Raw genomic sequence first — 14,002 nt, forward strand, 5'->3', positions numbered from 1 at the left:
ATTTTGTAATCATAATCATTACAACTATAAGTTAATATGTTCTTCAATTTACTGATACATCTATCTTTGTACTGTTAAATTGGAATCTAAACAAACTTTTGTGCTAACCTGAAATGTCCACATAGTTTCAAGTGTTGGCTTAACTCCACCAAGACCTCCTGAACATGAGAAAATAAATCTGTTACAGTCAATTTGTCCACATATCTCCTGATTTCTATCCAATAGCCCTTTTTTGATAACATCCATAAGCAAACTCAAATTCTCATAGTCTAAGCAGTCTCTAACATCAGTCTTGAACTTTATGGAGCCTTCTATCATTGTGTGTGGTAATCCAGCTAGAGAATATGGAAAATTTAAACTGACCTGAACTATCATCCTCTTTCTCATGTCTAAAACATTTTTAAAATATTTTAAGTCATAATCATTTAATAGTTTGAGAGCTGGATGTAAGAATTCCAGCTCCCAAGTTATATTTTAAGACACTCTTAAGACTATGAAATTCAAGAAGTAAATATAAATATAGGGAGTTTGGAAAGTCACTGTGCAGTTTTGTAATCATATTTTATTCAGTCTATTTCAAGCCAGCAACTGATAACAGTGTTTAGAAACAAAATAAGAAGGATCCAAGCCTGTATTGATGCCAACAGGGGTCACTTTCATCATTGTTTATAATTGTCATTCATATTTACCTCCTGTATTATATATTGAAACATGTCTGTTAATAAATATACAAGTGCATAGTGACTTTCCGAACACTCTGTACAATGAATAGTGTAACAAGTACTGAAAGAAATTCTGACATTTTAGATAAGAAGCTGTCTCCTGTATAAAACTACAATAAACATCCACAAAAAAATCAAAGACTGAACACCCAATCAGCTTTACTTGATGAGTGACAAAGTTTAAAAAGTCTTTTCTAGTTAAGCAGACTACAAGTGTCACTTTTTTCATGACTGTCACTTCTTGTAACAAACAAATAAACATCATAACAATAATTTTATAATTGCTTAAAAACTTCAATAAACTTAAGCCATGAGATAACAAATTCACTTATTTCCTTCTATCATTTAGTTTATCTATAAATTCTTATTTAGATTAAAATGAGAACACACTTTCTAGCTAATTGTTTGTACTTTGATTATATATATGTGCATGTATGATGAAACTGATATCAACTTCCCTAGTGGTGAGGTACAGATGTTGTTAATGTGGTAGATGAACACGTAAATTTATCATCACACAAGATGTACTCTCGTGACCTTCTTGGTGAATAAATACCTTGCTAGAAGCTTTAATAAGAGAGAGAATCACAAGATAGCCAGTGAAAGATAATGTAAATGTGTTATTGCCATTTATAACCCAATATTGTGATTTATACTGAAAAGTAATTTTGGAATATTGTGTTGTTGTATTTTTTGGAATTTGTTTCTTTTTCTGATTCCATTTTTTAAAAAACTATTTATATTTATGATATACTGTTTATGAACACCAATATCTGGCCAAACGTGTTCAGTAACTATGTTTTGGTATGCATTCAGTTTATTTCTATGTGTTGTTATAGTTGAATAAATTGTTTCTTTTTTTTGTTGTTGTTATCAAACCCTGACTATAAAAATGTATTCAGTTTAGACTATTATAAAGCCTAAAACATGTAATTTACTATAGACGTAGCCCAATGATTTAAGAAATAAGCAAGTTTTTTTTTCAATATTATCTCAGTTAATGAATATAAAATGGAGCTAGCTCTCAATAATAGAAATTTTAAATAAAATCATGGTAATACACAAAAAATACTAACACTTCCACTCGATGTTTAAGAATTTTATAAAGAATATTTCATTTCAATTGAACATCATTTGTGAGATTGATGTTCTCACATCAATTGTGAGAACAATTATTTAAAATTAGTTTTTCAAAAATATTTATATAGGATATTGGAAGTGATTATATAAACACTGAAATGATACATACATATATCAAGGTCTCTCTGGTAGCTCAGCTCTTAAGCTTGAAAGTTTATACTTTAAAACTCAGTGTTAAATACCTGCAGTGCACCAGAGGTAACATTCAAAACTGTATTTACAACTAGATCATTAGCAAAGATCTCTACTGGATACTGGATTATTATTTCATGTGTAAAGATTATATCTTCAGTTATTTAACATAATTTTTGGATATCTACGTTAACTGTTTTAGTTTCAGTATTGTTAGTTTCCTGCATCGTTTTTCATAGTTTCCATAAAACCCTAAAAGAAACATGAAATTTCCACTTAATCTGCCTAATAGATTAACTTTAACTAAACATTTTCCCATATTTATGAATCAGTAAATAAAATTTGTATGTAAACTAAAAGTTATGGATTGCTTTACTTTGTTATATAAAAATAAATTCCATCAGAGTCACAACCTGACAGTGCAAACTAAGTGGCTATCATACAACCAATCAGACAGTGCTACATCAGCATAAATATATAACAAAACCACCACTAAGATTTACTTGGGGACACAGGTAACAAGACACTGGAATATTAGACTGTTCTATTTTTTTTTCTCCTTTATTAATTTCTTAAACCAGTTTTGTGACTTATTTATAAAGCAAGAGACATGAAATTGTATGAGAAATAAATTGTATTTCTATAATAACAAGTGAATGTGTAACTATAATAAGATTTTAAAAATAAAAGTATAATGGACAAACTTAAATTTTATTTAATTGTAATATATTTAATTTGTATATGAAGTGTATTATGTATTTGTACATTTGGCAAGTATAAATATTTAATTTAAATTATTAATGTTTAGTTGAACGATGGTATTTGAATGCTTTTTTCAATAAATTATCATTAAAACTATACCACAAAGAGTGACATTTGAAGTCACAAAACTGGTTGTAGAAATTAATAAAGAAATTAATAAAACAGAATACTCAGGTATTCCAGATATATATGTATGTATTACATTGTCATGTGAATCTTTTGTTATTTGAAAAATCCAGTATGAATCTGGAGCAACCCCAAATTTAATAAGCTTACCTAAGCAATCTGGTAATCTTTGAATCCTGTAAATCCTCTGGAAATTCCACAGGCCATGCAATGGATCACATTCAACATATCCTTCTTGAAGTAAGTGGAAGTTTGATGGCATGGAGAATCCACTTTTACACTTGATATCACACAAGAGTTTTTTCTCAACAGTTTGGCACTGGATGTAACCATTAGCTGGTGCATTCAAAGGATCACACCTGTGTCCTGGACACAAAAGTTTAAGTTTACTTTACTGCCACAATAAATCTTTACTTAAGTTTACCTACTTATATAGTAAACATTAATACCACGACCCAAAGCGTAGAATACTGCAGACATTAATACCACGACCCAAAGCGTAGAATACTGCAGATGTTAATACCACGACCCAAAGCGTAGAATACTGCAGACGTTAATACCACGACCCAAAGCGTAGAATACTGCAGACGTTAATACCACGACCCAAAGCGTAGAATACTGCAGACGTTAATACCATGACCCAAAGCATAGAATACTGCAGACGTTAATACTGGGACCCAATGTGTAAAATATTCGAGTCATTTGTACCATGAACCAAATTGTAGAATATTCGAGTCATTAGTACCATGAACCAAATTGTAAAATACTACAGACATTAATACCATGTCCCAAAGTGTAGACATTAATACTTTTTTTTTTTAAATGTAAGCTATGACAGCAATGATATCATTTACATCAAACTGTTCATTTAACATATAACATGTCAGTAATTGACATCATATTACCAAACAGTGTTGAGTTAAATCTATGATATCTTAGTCATTGATACTATATTCTTAAATTATATACACATACATCTTAGAGCTCATGAAAAAGAGAAATGTGATACTAAATCTGTTGGCAATACAATGTCTAATGCTGGCAATAAATATCTTTTAAACTTTTGTCTTGTGTTTTTAAGGTTTTTATAAAACAAGCACATACGTAATGCATCATCACCCTGCTCAAGATGCTTCACCTCTATCTTATAAGTACAGGACGTAGAAGTTTGTAACTCTGGATCTGTAGCTCGACAGAGATTCTTGTAGATACCATAACTAGAGATAGTAGTCAAGGAACAGCTCACCATGGCAGTGTCTCCCTGAGCTCTTACAAAAGTTGGAGGCTCTAATGTTATTGAACTGGGATCATTTGTCTCAAATATTTCATCTTTGCATGCCCCTTCCTTTGGATATGGTGCAAGTTTTTCTGCAGAAAAATATTATCTTTAAATAGTTTTTCTTTTGCATACAAAATGTTTTTAAATGATAAAATTTCACACTTGAAGAACTTTGCAGACAACAATTTTTGAAGTGCAATGAAAATGTGCTACTTCATTTGGGCTGCATTATAAAAACGTTTTGTCAAACCTGTAAAACGAATATGGATGTATCTGATGGTATAATATTTCAGTCATTCAGATATGAAGAACTATATGGACAACAAAACATTGCAAATGACAGTTTTTGCAGCACAGTAAAAAAATATATCATTTGTTGCCTTAATAGTCAGTCAGTAATTGTTCAATGTGCATATGTAAGAAGTGCCAATGCCATTCATTATTTACAGATATTTACATGAGTAAACAAAAAATGACATCTATACATTAATCAGAGTCATGTGTTTCCCTTATAGCAAAAACCACATTGGGCTATATGCCTGTGTCCACCAAAGGGAATTGAATCCTTGATTTTAATGTTGTAAATACAAAGACTGCTGTCCTAGCAGGGGACTAATCAGGGTAGAATCGAGTACTTTGAGGAATCAGTTATTACAGAATGTCTCAAATGGTTGACAATGACATTTATAATATGAAATCATCACCATACAGTTTACTACAAGTTAAATGATATTGGTAAATAATTATATAACATGTGCCATACAATTTATCTATGATAAGTTAACATAATATTTAGGAACAACAAGGGAACTATTGGTCCATCTAAGTGTTTCCACCAGTTAAATTAAACCATTACAAAAAAAAAAAAACCCTTCAAAGCCAACCCTTAAAGTTACTGCCTCCCTAACATCCAAAGGCAAACTGTTATGAAGACCAACTATCCTGTTAGAAAAATAAAACTATTAGCTTAAGATAATTCCCAACCTGCCAGAATTTATATTTGTGTCCCCTAGTCCTAGTATTCTCACTGTTAAGTATGAAAAAAGATGATGCATCAACTCTACTAATTCTCTCTACAGTCTAAAACATATCAATTGGATCTCTCATAACTCTTCTTTTTTTCAAGGTAAAACAATTTCATATGGCAACCCCTCCATCCCAGGCACCATTCTAGCAACCCTTCTCTAATAATTCAGCATTCTAAGGTAAGAACCTACAATTGAACACAGTCCAAATGTGTTCTAACCAGTGACCTGTACAATGAAATTATAACCTCTTTAAACTTATATTCAGTAGTTTTGTATATACAACATAAAATTCTATTTAACCTACCATTAGCAACAGTACTCCTTGGATGGCTTTAGAGACCAATAAACTATCACAACAAGACCCTTCTTTGTTTAAGTTATTCCCATCCAAATTATACTTATAAGTCAAATTATGATAACCCACATGCATTATCTTGCATTTATTACAATTCAAACCCATCTGCCATTTATTTGCCAAACCAAGTAAATGATCTAAATCCTTTCGTAAAGCAGCACCATCCTTTTAATAGCTAGTAACACTAAAGACCTTAATATCATGTACAAATTTAAGTAATTTATCTTTGTCATTAATGTAAATAAGGTTCTTAGGACTGATCCCCGAGGTATACCACTTGTAATATTAATCTAGTTTGACTGAACTCCATTTGTAACATTTCTCTGCTTTCTTCCATTCAGCCACTTGTCTATCCAATCAATTAACTTATCCCCCACACCTACAGAGATACTTTTTTTACAGTCCTTTTATGTGGCACCTTGTCAGATACTTTCTGAAACTCCAGATACACCAAATCTCTGCTTTCTTAAACTCAAATACCATGACCCAAAGTGTAAAATATTGTAGACATTAATACCATGACCCAAAGTGGAATACTGTAGACATTACCAACAAAAATGGTATTCAACCAATTGATTAATGTAGATAAACATTCACAACAACAGTGAACAATATAGATAAATGTCTACAACAACAGTGTTAATAATGTAGATAACATTCCACAACTTACCCTCATATTCATAACAGTAACATTTCTAAAGAATGTCAAATATTTGTAAGGCAAAATTTTCCCTTAGTTAAAACCATGCTGAGCATCCAATAAAATTCTAAACTTTGTTAAATGCTTTGCAAACCATTTTTTATTAGACTTTCCAAAACTTTTCCCATAACTGATGTAAGATTAATAAGCCTATAATTACTGGGACAATTTTTATCAACTCCTTTAAAAAGAGGAGTTGTATTAGCTAACTTCGAATCCTCTGGTACCTACCCACAATTCAAGAACTGACAGAAAATAGTATAAGTGATTCACATACTCAATCATTCACCTCCTTCAAAACCCTTAGGGAAATATTGTCTGGCGCAGGAGCTTTATAGTTCTCTAAACCTTCCAATTTTTTCTTAACCAGTTCAGAATCAATCCAATCATCTTGTTTGTTCTCATTTCCATCTATCAGCTGTTGAAAATGTGGAATACTGTTTAAATCTTCATTGGTGAAAACCAAAAAAAAAAAGAGAAGTTAATAACCCAGCCATTTCATAATCAGGTATGAGCCTTCCTTTATCACCTCTACAAAAATTGTATCACTGCTAATTACTTGATTATATCTCCTGCTCTGTAGTTGTGTCCTATTTCTGTGCCACCAACGTATATCAGTATAAACAATATAGCTTGTGTAATACAATTTAACACAAGTTAATTATTTTGACATTCTTCAAAGTGTTTTAATAATTTTTTTCAATTAGTCTGAAATGAAGGGGTCTCTTATATGTAGCTTCATGAAAAATTAAAATATATAAATCTTATTAATTATAAATAGAGCATATCATGTATTATGAAAGACTTACTTTTGCACTCTGGGAAACTTGTAATATTCCATTGCAGAAGAGCAAGACAGACTGTTATATGGAGGTTTGATTGGCTTGTAGGTATGATGTAGTCTGACAGACAACTGTAGTAACAGATAGTTCCTATGGGATACTTGTCAGATTCTGTAGTATTGCACTCTATGTATCCATATTCAGGTTGAGGTGGAGGGTCACATGTAGGAACTGAAATTCATTTTTAATTATGCATATCGAATTATCTTAATTCAAATTTTTCCATGTGAACATCAATAATTTTCTTGAAACAAACTTGCATAAAGAATGTTTTATATTTGAATGCAAAATTCTTATTGCTTCATTTCACTTAAAAATTGAAAATTCAGCTAAACCTTATTTTTCTACATGTTGCCTCCTTGAGAGAGGGGGCTTCACTAACCTTTAACAATGATCCTGTATGAACAAAATCCAACAGTTTGCAGTTCAGGGTCTGTACTCTCACATAAGTTAATGTATTCTCCTGGTTTCAGTTTTCCCTTTAATGTACATTTCACATCCAATTCTCGCCCATCTCCTGCTACAAACCTGGGTTTTTGTAACCAAGCAATCCCTTCTTCTGTTATTAGGGTTTGGTTGAAGCAGTCTAAGGGCTTGGGATAGTAAGCCTCTATGATATAAGCAAACAAAATTAACTTCAAGAAATTAATAAAGGCACAAGATACATAAAAGTACAACTTGTTGACACTGTGCAATGCCTGAAAAGTTATCTACTTTGAGTTAGAAAATTAATTCAGGAAATTATGAGGTATGTTCTTATAAATTGATTTTGAAAACATTGGTTCATACTAAACCCATTATGAAACCGATTAATTATCCACAATCTACTAAGCACTTTCTGAGTTTCAAAAAAAAAAGTGATTTTCAATAGTCTGCTATTCTTTGTTCTTCTGAAGAACAGTCAACTATATGAAAGTTTTTTTTTTTTAATTCATTGCACCTTTTGTGTGTGTGTGTGTGATCCTGTGTGCTGTTTTATTAGAAAACACATTTTGAATGCATACTTAAACTCACTAGCATTTATAAGTGTTCCACTTCACATATTACTTTCACATTCTTCAACACAACCAACAGATGTAACAAAAAACAGTCTGGGTAGATACATAAACACACTAATAGTTTGTATGTTTCCATTCTACATGTTACTATCATACTCTTCAATACAACAACAACATTGTGTGTAGATCCTCAAACACTGGTTCCACTGTTCCACTCCACATATTACTGTCATACTCTCCAACAAAACCAACAGATGTAACAAATAAAAACAGTATGAGAACATACTTAAACACATTGGTAGTTTGGTAGTGTTCCACTTCAAGTGAGGTTCACATATTCTCGTCATAATTTCCGTCTGACTTAACGGTATGGTATATTCCTTTTCACAATGGTAAGAGCAAATTGTTCCAGGAGTGAGCTCACCATACTCTCCAGGAATGCAAGTTAAGGATCCATGATCTATTCTTGGTAAAGGGGCACATACTGGAACTGAAATATTCAATTTTATAAAAAACAACTGCTTGTAGTAATATGTAAATGGCAGAAGTTACTGTGTTTTTACTGATAATCAGTTGAACTGCTTTTGAACTTATTTAACTTCAAGAAAAAGAATGATAATTATTCAAGTCAAAATGCATAGGGTATTGTAAGAAGCTTTATCCTCTTGTGATACTCACCAAGTACAGTTCACAATCCAGAAATTACTAAAGTAAAAAATATATATTTCAGGTTTCTAGGTACCTTCCTTTTGAAACTATGGTTGTCACAGAGACACAGACATGCTATTTTATTATTATAGATACATATATTTTAGATGAAAAAGTTTTAAACTTTCTTAACTATGTTTCAACAACCAGAACTTTTAATTCACTTCACTGAGACTTGTGTTACGTTTAGGATATTCTATAAACATGTAAGTCCATCTCTTAGAAAATCAAATTAAAATGAGGATAAAAGAGAAATACCTTCAGCAATCAGTCTATTCTAGAATGTGATAGAATGAATGTTAAGTGTGAGAAAAACAAACAGTGGCTACCTTTAACACTTATTGTGTAGATGCAAACACCACCAGTCAATAATTCTGGGTCAAAGGCATCACAAAAATTCACATGATCCCCTGGTTCCAGTAATCCTTCGAGGCTGCACATCACATTTAACTCCCTGCCATCACCTGCTACAAACCTGGGTTTTGTTACCTTAACTACACCAAGTTTAGCTACCAATGTTTGGTTGTCGCAGTTTACAGGTTTTGGTGGGTACACCTCTGTATGAAAAAAAAAATATGTATATATGTTCATACATAGTTTTATCTGTAATTCAATGACAAATGAGGTGACTTCAGACACACATTTACTGTCAGCAACATCAAAAATGTTTTCCACTGTTGAACACATATTTTCATGTAAATACTTTTAATGACACTTTGATTAATAAATGAGATCACATTTTTACCATGCTGATTATTAGTTGTTGGATGTACATGTGTGTGGGAAGAGGCATATACAAAGAGGGACAAATAGGGGCTTGGATCTCTCAATAACTCTAAACATATAGCCTCGGTAAGTTTGGTGTGTGCAGTGCTATATATTTCTAGGCACATGATGTATGTGTGTTTTGATATAATTTACATAGCTAATCAGTGTGTGTTTAACTGCTCCTTCCTACATATACAAGTGTGACATAGCAGTGAAAATGTAAATTACTGTGCATTCCCCTGTACATATAAGATTGTTTCAAAATGATGCAACGACACTTACTCCAGCACTCTGGAAGTTGGGTCACATTCCACCTTGAACTAGAAAGACATATTCTTGCCACCATATCTGATTGACTGGTTGGAATGACAAAGCCATTCTCACACTTGTAGGTACAAACAGCTCCAGGTGTAAACTCACCAAACGTTCCAGCAATACAGCTTAGAAATCCATGTTCTACAGATGGAAGTTGTTCACATTTCAGTGCTGAAAGATATAAAAAAAGTAACAACTTTTGTAACAGCATCAGACTTCTGCTAATAATTGATGTACTTCAGAATTTATTCAAATATTTAGATAAAAAGTAATAATATAACCATAAACACTTAATAGATTTTATAATAGCAAAACAATTCAAACAAAAATTCCTATTACAGCATAGGTAAAAAATGGGACAATTTGTTTGATATAAATCAAAATTGAATATTTAATGAGAAAAATTTGAAAATTCTTTATTGCTATACTCCATTACGTCATTTGCTAGTACAGTTGTAAGTCTTTGAATTTACAATACTAAAATCAGGGGTTTGATTCCCATTGGTGGACTTAGCTGATAGCCTAATGTAGCTTTGCAATAAGAAAACACACATACATACTACATTGAATTAATATATTTGATTAATAGTATATCCAGGCAGAAGTACACTTTCTTTTTTCCCAAAACTTTTGAAATGTTTAGTCTTAACATTATTTAATTAACACTTGTAAGTAGCTACAGCTTCAAATAACTTACCTATAACCTGAATTCTGTAAGTACATTTTGCACTCGTTTGCAACTCTGTATCAATACTTTTACATACATTGCTATGGTTCCCAAGCTTCAGTGGTTTCGTTAAAGTACACTCCACATCCAAATCTTTTCCATTTACATCTGTAAACCTGGGTTTCTTTACTTCAGCAAATCCAGTTTCTGTCACCATGATTTGATCGGTACAATTTAATGGCTCAGGTGGAACAGTTCCTGTTACAGCAAGTAAAAGATAATTATGAAACTATGATATGTTGGCATGTAATGTTTTACACCTGCTTTTATTTCTATCATGGGAATTTTAAAAATATATTGTTTAATCTACTTTTTACAGTTTTTACTCAAACAAATGATTGGAAAAATTATCGAGTTGTTTTGTTAAAGTTATCTTTGTTGTTCTGAAGCAGACAATATCTAATCTACTCATGGGAATATTACTGAAACGTCCTACATTGTGTAAGGTGGGTCATCAACAGCTTTGCACCTCAAATGACTGAGTTGATGATATCTAGAGGTCAACTATTATGTGTTGTAAGAGAATGACCAGTCAAGCTTCCTGTGATGGAAACAGTATCAATTTCTGTCAGGCTAAGTCTACATCTAATTTCAATTGTTACAAAAATTGATTGGTCAATAGAAAGTAATCTCTAGGGATGATAACAGTTAAATGATTCACTGATCCTGTAGAAAGGCAACTGCCAGTGCCCACACAAATATAAAACATATCTCTTTGCTTTGCAGCATAAATAAAGATTACTTTTTAATTTACATCTTATGTTCAGTCTATTTATTTTTAAGCTAAAACTCAGTCACTTAGCTGCATTCAGATTAATTTCATAGTGTTCATGGTTGATCATATCTCACACAGGAAACACCAAAAACATAACATCCACTATTTCTTAAACACTGCTAGAACAGGTTTCATGACTGTAAATATAAAATTAAAAAAAAAAGTACCATATTAAATAAAGACCCGATTGCTTACGTAAACATGTGGGTTTATCTGTTATGTTCCACTGGAAATTAGAGAGACATTTCCATGTGGTTAACTTGGACTGGCTGAGAGGAGTAACGTATCCTTTATCACAGTGATAGTTACAAATAGTTCCAGATGTTAGTTCTCCAAACTTTCCAGGAATACAGTTAAATGATCCATGATCTATCTGTGGTGGAGATGTGCAGGCCATCACTGGTGACAGCAAAGAATGTAGTAACTAAACAGTGTTTAAGTAAATGCTGGTGGTTCTAAACTACCAAAATATTTTATGAATTGTTATAATGAAACAAGAGATAAAATTTTCTTATGCTGAAAATTTTTTTCTCAATAGACATTAACATCTCTCACAAATAGCTTTTCTTGACTTATACCACCCTCTATATGTGAAAATTATCGCTCACCACTAGCCTTTATACACCCCTTACCCACGTGTTTTCACTTCACGTGAGACAACTGCAACTCTTATGCAAACAATCCTGAAGCAACCCTTCATGAATATAAGTGAGACATAACTCCTATCTTCACTAGCAGCCTCTATTAGTTTCAACTTTTAATCACTTAGAGATTGGGCAGTATGTATGAAACTTGTATCGAAAGTGCGAAAATCAGGCGGGTAATGTGAAAAAGGTAAGTGTTTATTGGAAGTACATTTTTAGTGTAAGAAAATGTTAATGTTTCATATGATATCTTATTTCCCCTTACAAATTACTACAATCCCACATTGAGATGGCAGAGGATCTGGTGAAAAGATGATCCTCTTTCAAAAAGTGCCTAAAGGAAGACCATGGGGCATGTGGATAAATAAAAAGCAACACCATGTGGGAATCTACACCTCTTCTGAGTCGGGTATACTCTTTGCCCATGTGAAAATGTATCATAATAAGAGTGGAATCACATGAGAAACTTTCCACATCATCATCTGTGAACATTCAACATAACCACCATCCATAGACCAAAAATGAAAACCCATTGAAGGGCTAAGTATGACTCCTTGATAAAATATGAGAGAAACAAAAAGCAGTTCAAAGCCGAAAGATTGAGGACATGATCTTAGTTTATGGTCTTTATAGGGGCCATAAACATATAGAAATAAAAATCCAGAGTACAGGATTCCCCCATATGATTGTACTCTTGTAAAGCAAGTCCCCTGAACTACCTCCAAAAGCTGCAGGCTAGAAACAGGATTCTGAAGAAAAAGGAAGGAAACTGGATGCTGGAGCTACAGAGTATGAGAATCAAAAAGGACCAGACTCTTTGAAATAAACCTCAGAACCCAGGGGTCTGTGGGTGAAGGGCCTCTATAAGTGGGCAAAATGGAGAGGTTTTGTCCTCACAGTACTTGTGCTCACACTGTAGTAACTGAGATCATCTGTTGACCCTAGGATGGTGCCTCAAAAAGTGATGATGAACATCAGGAATACAAAATATCAGGATTGGTTAGGGAGAGGAAGGAGGAGGGCGAGACACAGGGACAGGTTCAGTATAGGTTGGAGAAAACGATGGTATGAAACACTGAGGTTCAAAAAGTCAGGAATGCCCCCATCAAACTTCCTAGCAGAGAAAAGAAACCATGCACAAAAAATGAAACACTGTTACTGTCCCATCAGTCCATAACTGAGCAAGGAAGGTGTGTGTGTGTGTGTGGATTCATAGGAAATTTTTCAAGGAAAAATTATAGTATAGCTGACAAAGGGAAGAGGTCTTGTCACCTCCTCCAAAATGACTGTGAGGTATAGGCAGGATGGGGAAGCAGGCTTTGCAAATTCTCATCCAAGTTTAGGCCTATCTGCATAAGGTAGAAGAGAACAGTCATTAGGCAACACATAAGATTGCATAAAGGTAGCCAACTCCCTATGAGCCACAACTGTTCCTTCTGGAGCTGATAAAGCTTGTCCTGATGCTGTTGAAGAAGCAGGAAGATTAGCTATAATAATCCCAGCAGCATTGGTAGTTGCGATGTGGAATGAGGATGCCATGATGAATGGATTTGACTGTAAAAAGGGAAAATTGAAGCTCAAAAAGCAATTTCAAAATAGTGAAAACTTGAGAAGTATGATGTCAAAATCCCTGGATGAAATATCAGGTCTTGAACCATACTTGATTGAATTATTGAATAAAATAACCAGTGGTGAAAGTATGAAAACAGGTTCTAGCATTCAATTTCAAAATAGTGAAAACTTGTGGTTTGAAAACCTCTGAACAAAATAAGAGGTCTTGAACAATACTCTACTGAACTATTCAATAAAATCAATCAGTGGGAAAAGCAAGAGCAAAAATACGTTCTAGCACCATGACTGCCAATCTAGAAGTGATTACAAGGTAGCACAGAAAATTGGGTGCTAGTGATGATAGGAGTTGTGTCACACTACTATTGATGGAGAGTTGCTGCATGATAGCATGCAGATGTATCAAGTGAAT

The 14,002-nt window shown here is 33.0% G+C and overlaps 1 protein-coding gene across 6 annotated transcripts in view; it reads right to left on the reverse strand.

Annotated features, from left to right (window-relative positions):
- Positions 1–14,002, reverse strand: part of LOC143234465 (sushi, von Willebrand factor type A, EGF and pentraxin domain-containing protein 1-like) — a 54,084-nt gene that overhangs the window by 10,622 nt on the left and 29,460 nt on the right. For 4 of the 6 annotated variants that reach the window (XM_076471851.1, XM_076471852.1, XM_076471855.1 and 1 more), the window contains 10 exons: positions 11,573–11,776; positions 10,573–10,800; positions 9,843–10,046; positions 9,122–9,349; positions 8,371–8,574; positions 7,469–7,696; positions 7,054–7,257; positions 3,987–4,250; positions 3,033–3,248; positions 109–335 (listed from right to left, as the gene is read on the reverse strand). In XM_076471851.1, the coding sequence (XP_076327966.1) occupies positions 109–335; positions 3,033–3,248; positions 3,987–4,250; positions 7,054–7,257; positions 7,469–7,696; positions 8,371–8,574; positions 9,122–9,349; positions 9,843–10,046; positions 10,573–10,800; positions 11,573–11,776 (2,207 nt within the window). The remainder of the gene's footprint in view (positions 1–108; positions 336–3,032; positions 3,249–3,986; positions 4,251–7,053; positions 7,258–7,468; positions 7,697–8,370; positions 8,575–9,121; positions 9,350–9,842; positions 10,047–10,572; positions 10,801–11,572; positions 11,777–14,002) is intronic. The other 2 variants (XM_076471854.1, XM_076471853.1) reach the window with 1 other exon arrangement.

The sequence above is a fragment of the Tachypleus tridentatus genome, chromosome 12 (genome assembly GCF_004210375.1).
Source record: "Tachypleus tridentatus isolate NWPU-2018 chromosome 12, ASM421037v1, whole genome shotgun sequence".
In the NCBI taxonomy this organism is placed as follows: Eukaryota; Metazoa; Arthropoda; class Merostomata; order Xiphosura; family Limulidae; genus Tachypleus; species Tachypleus tridentatus.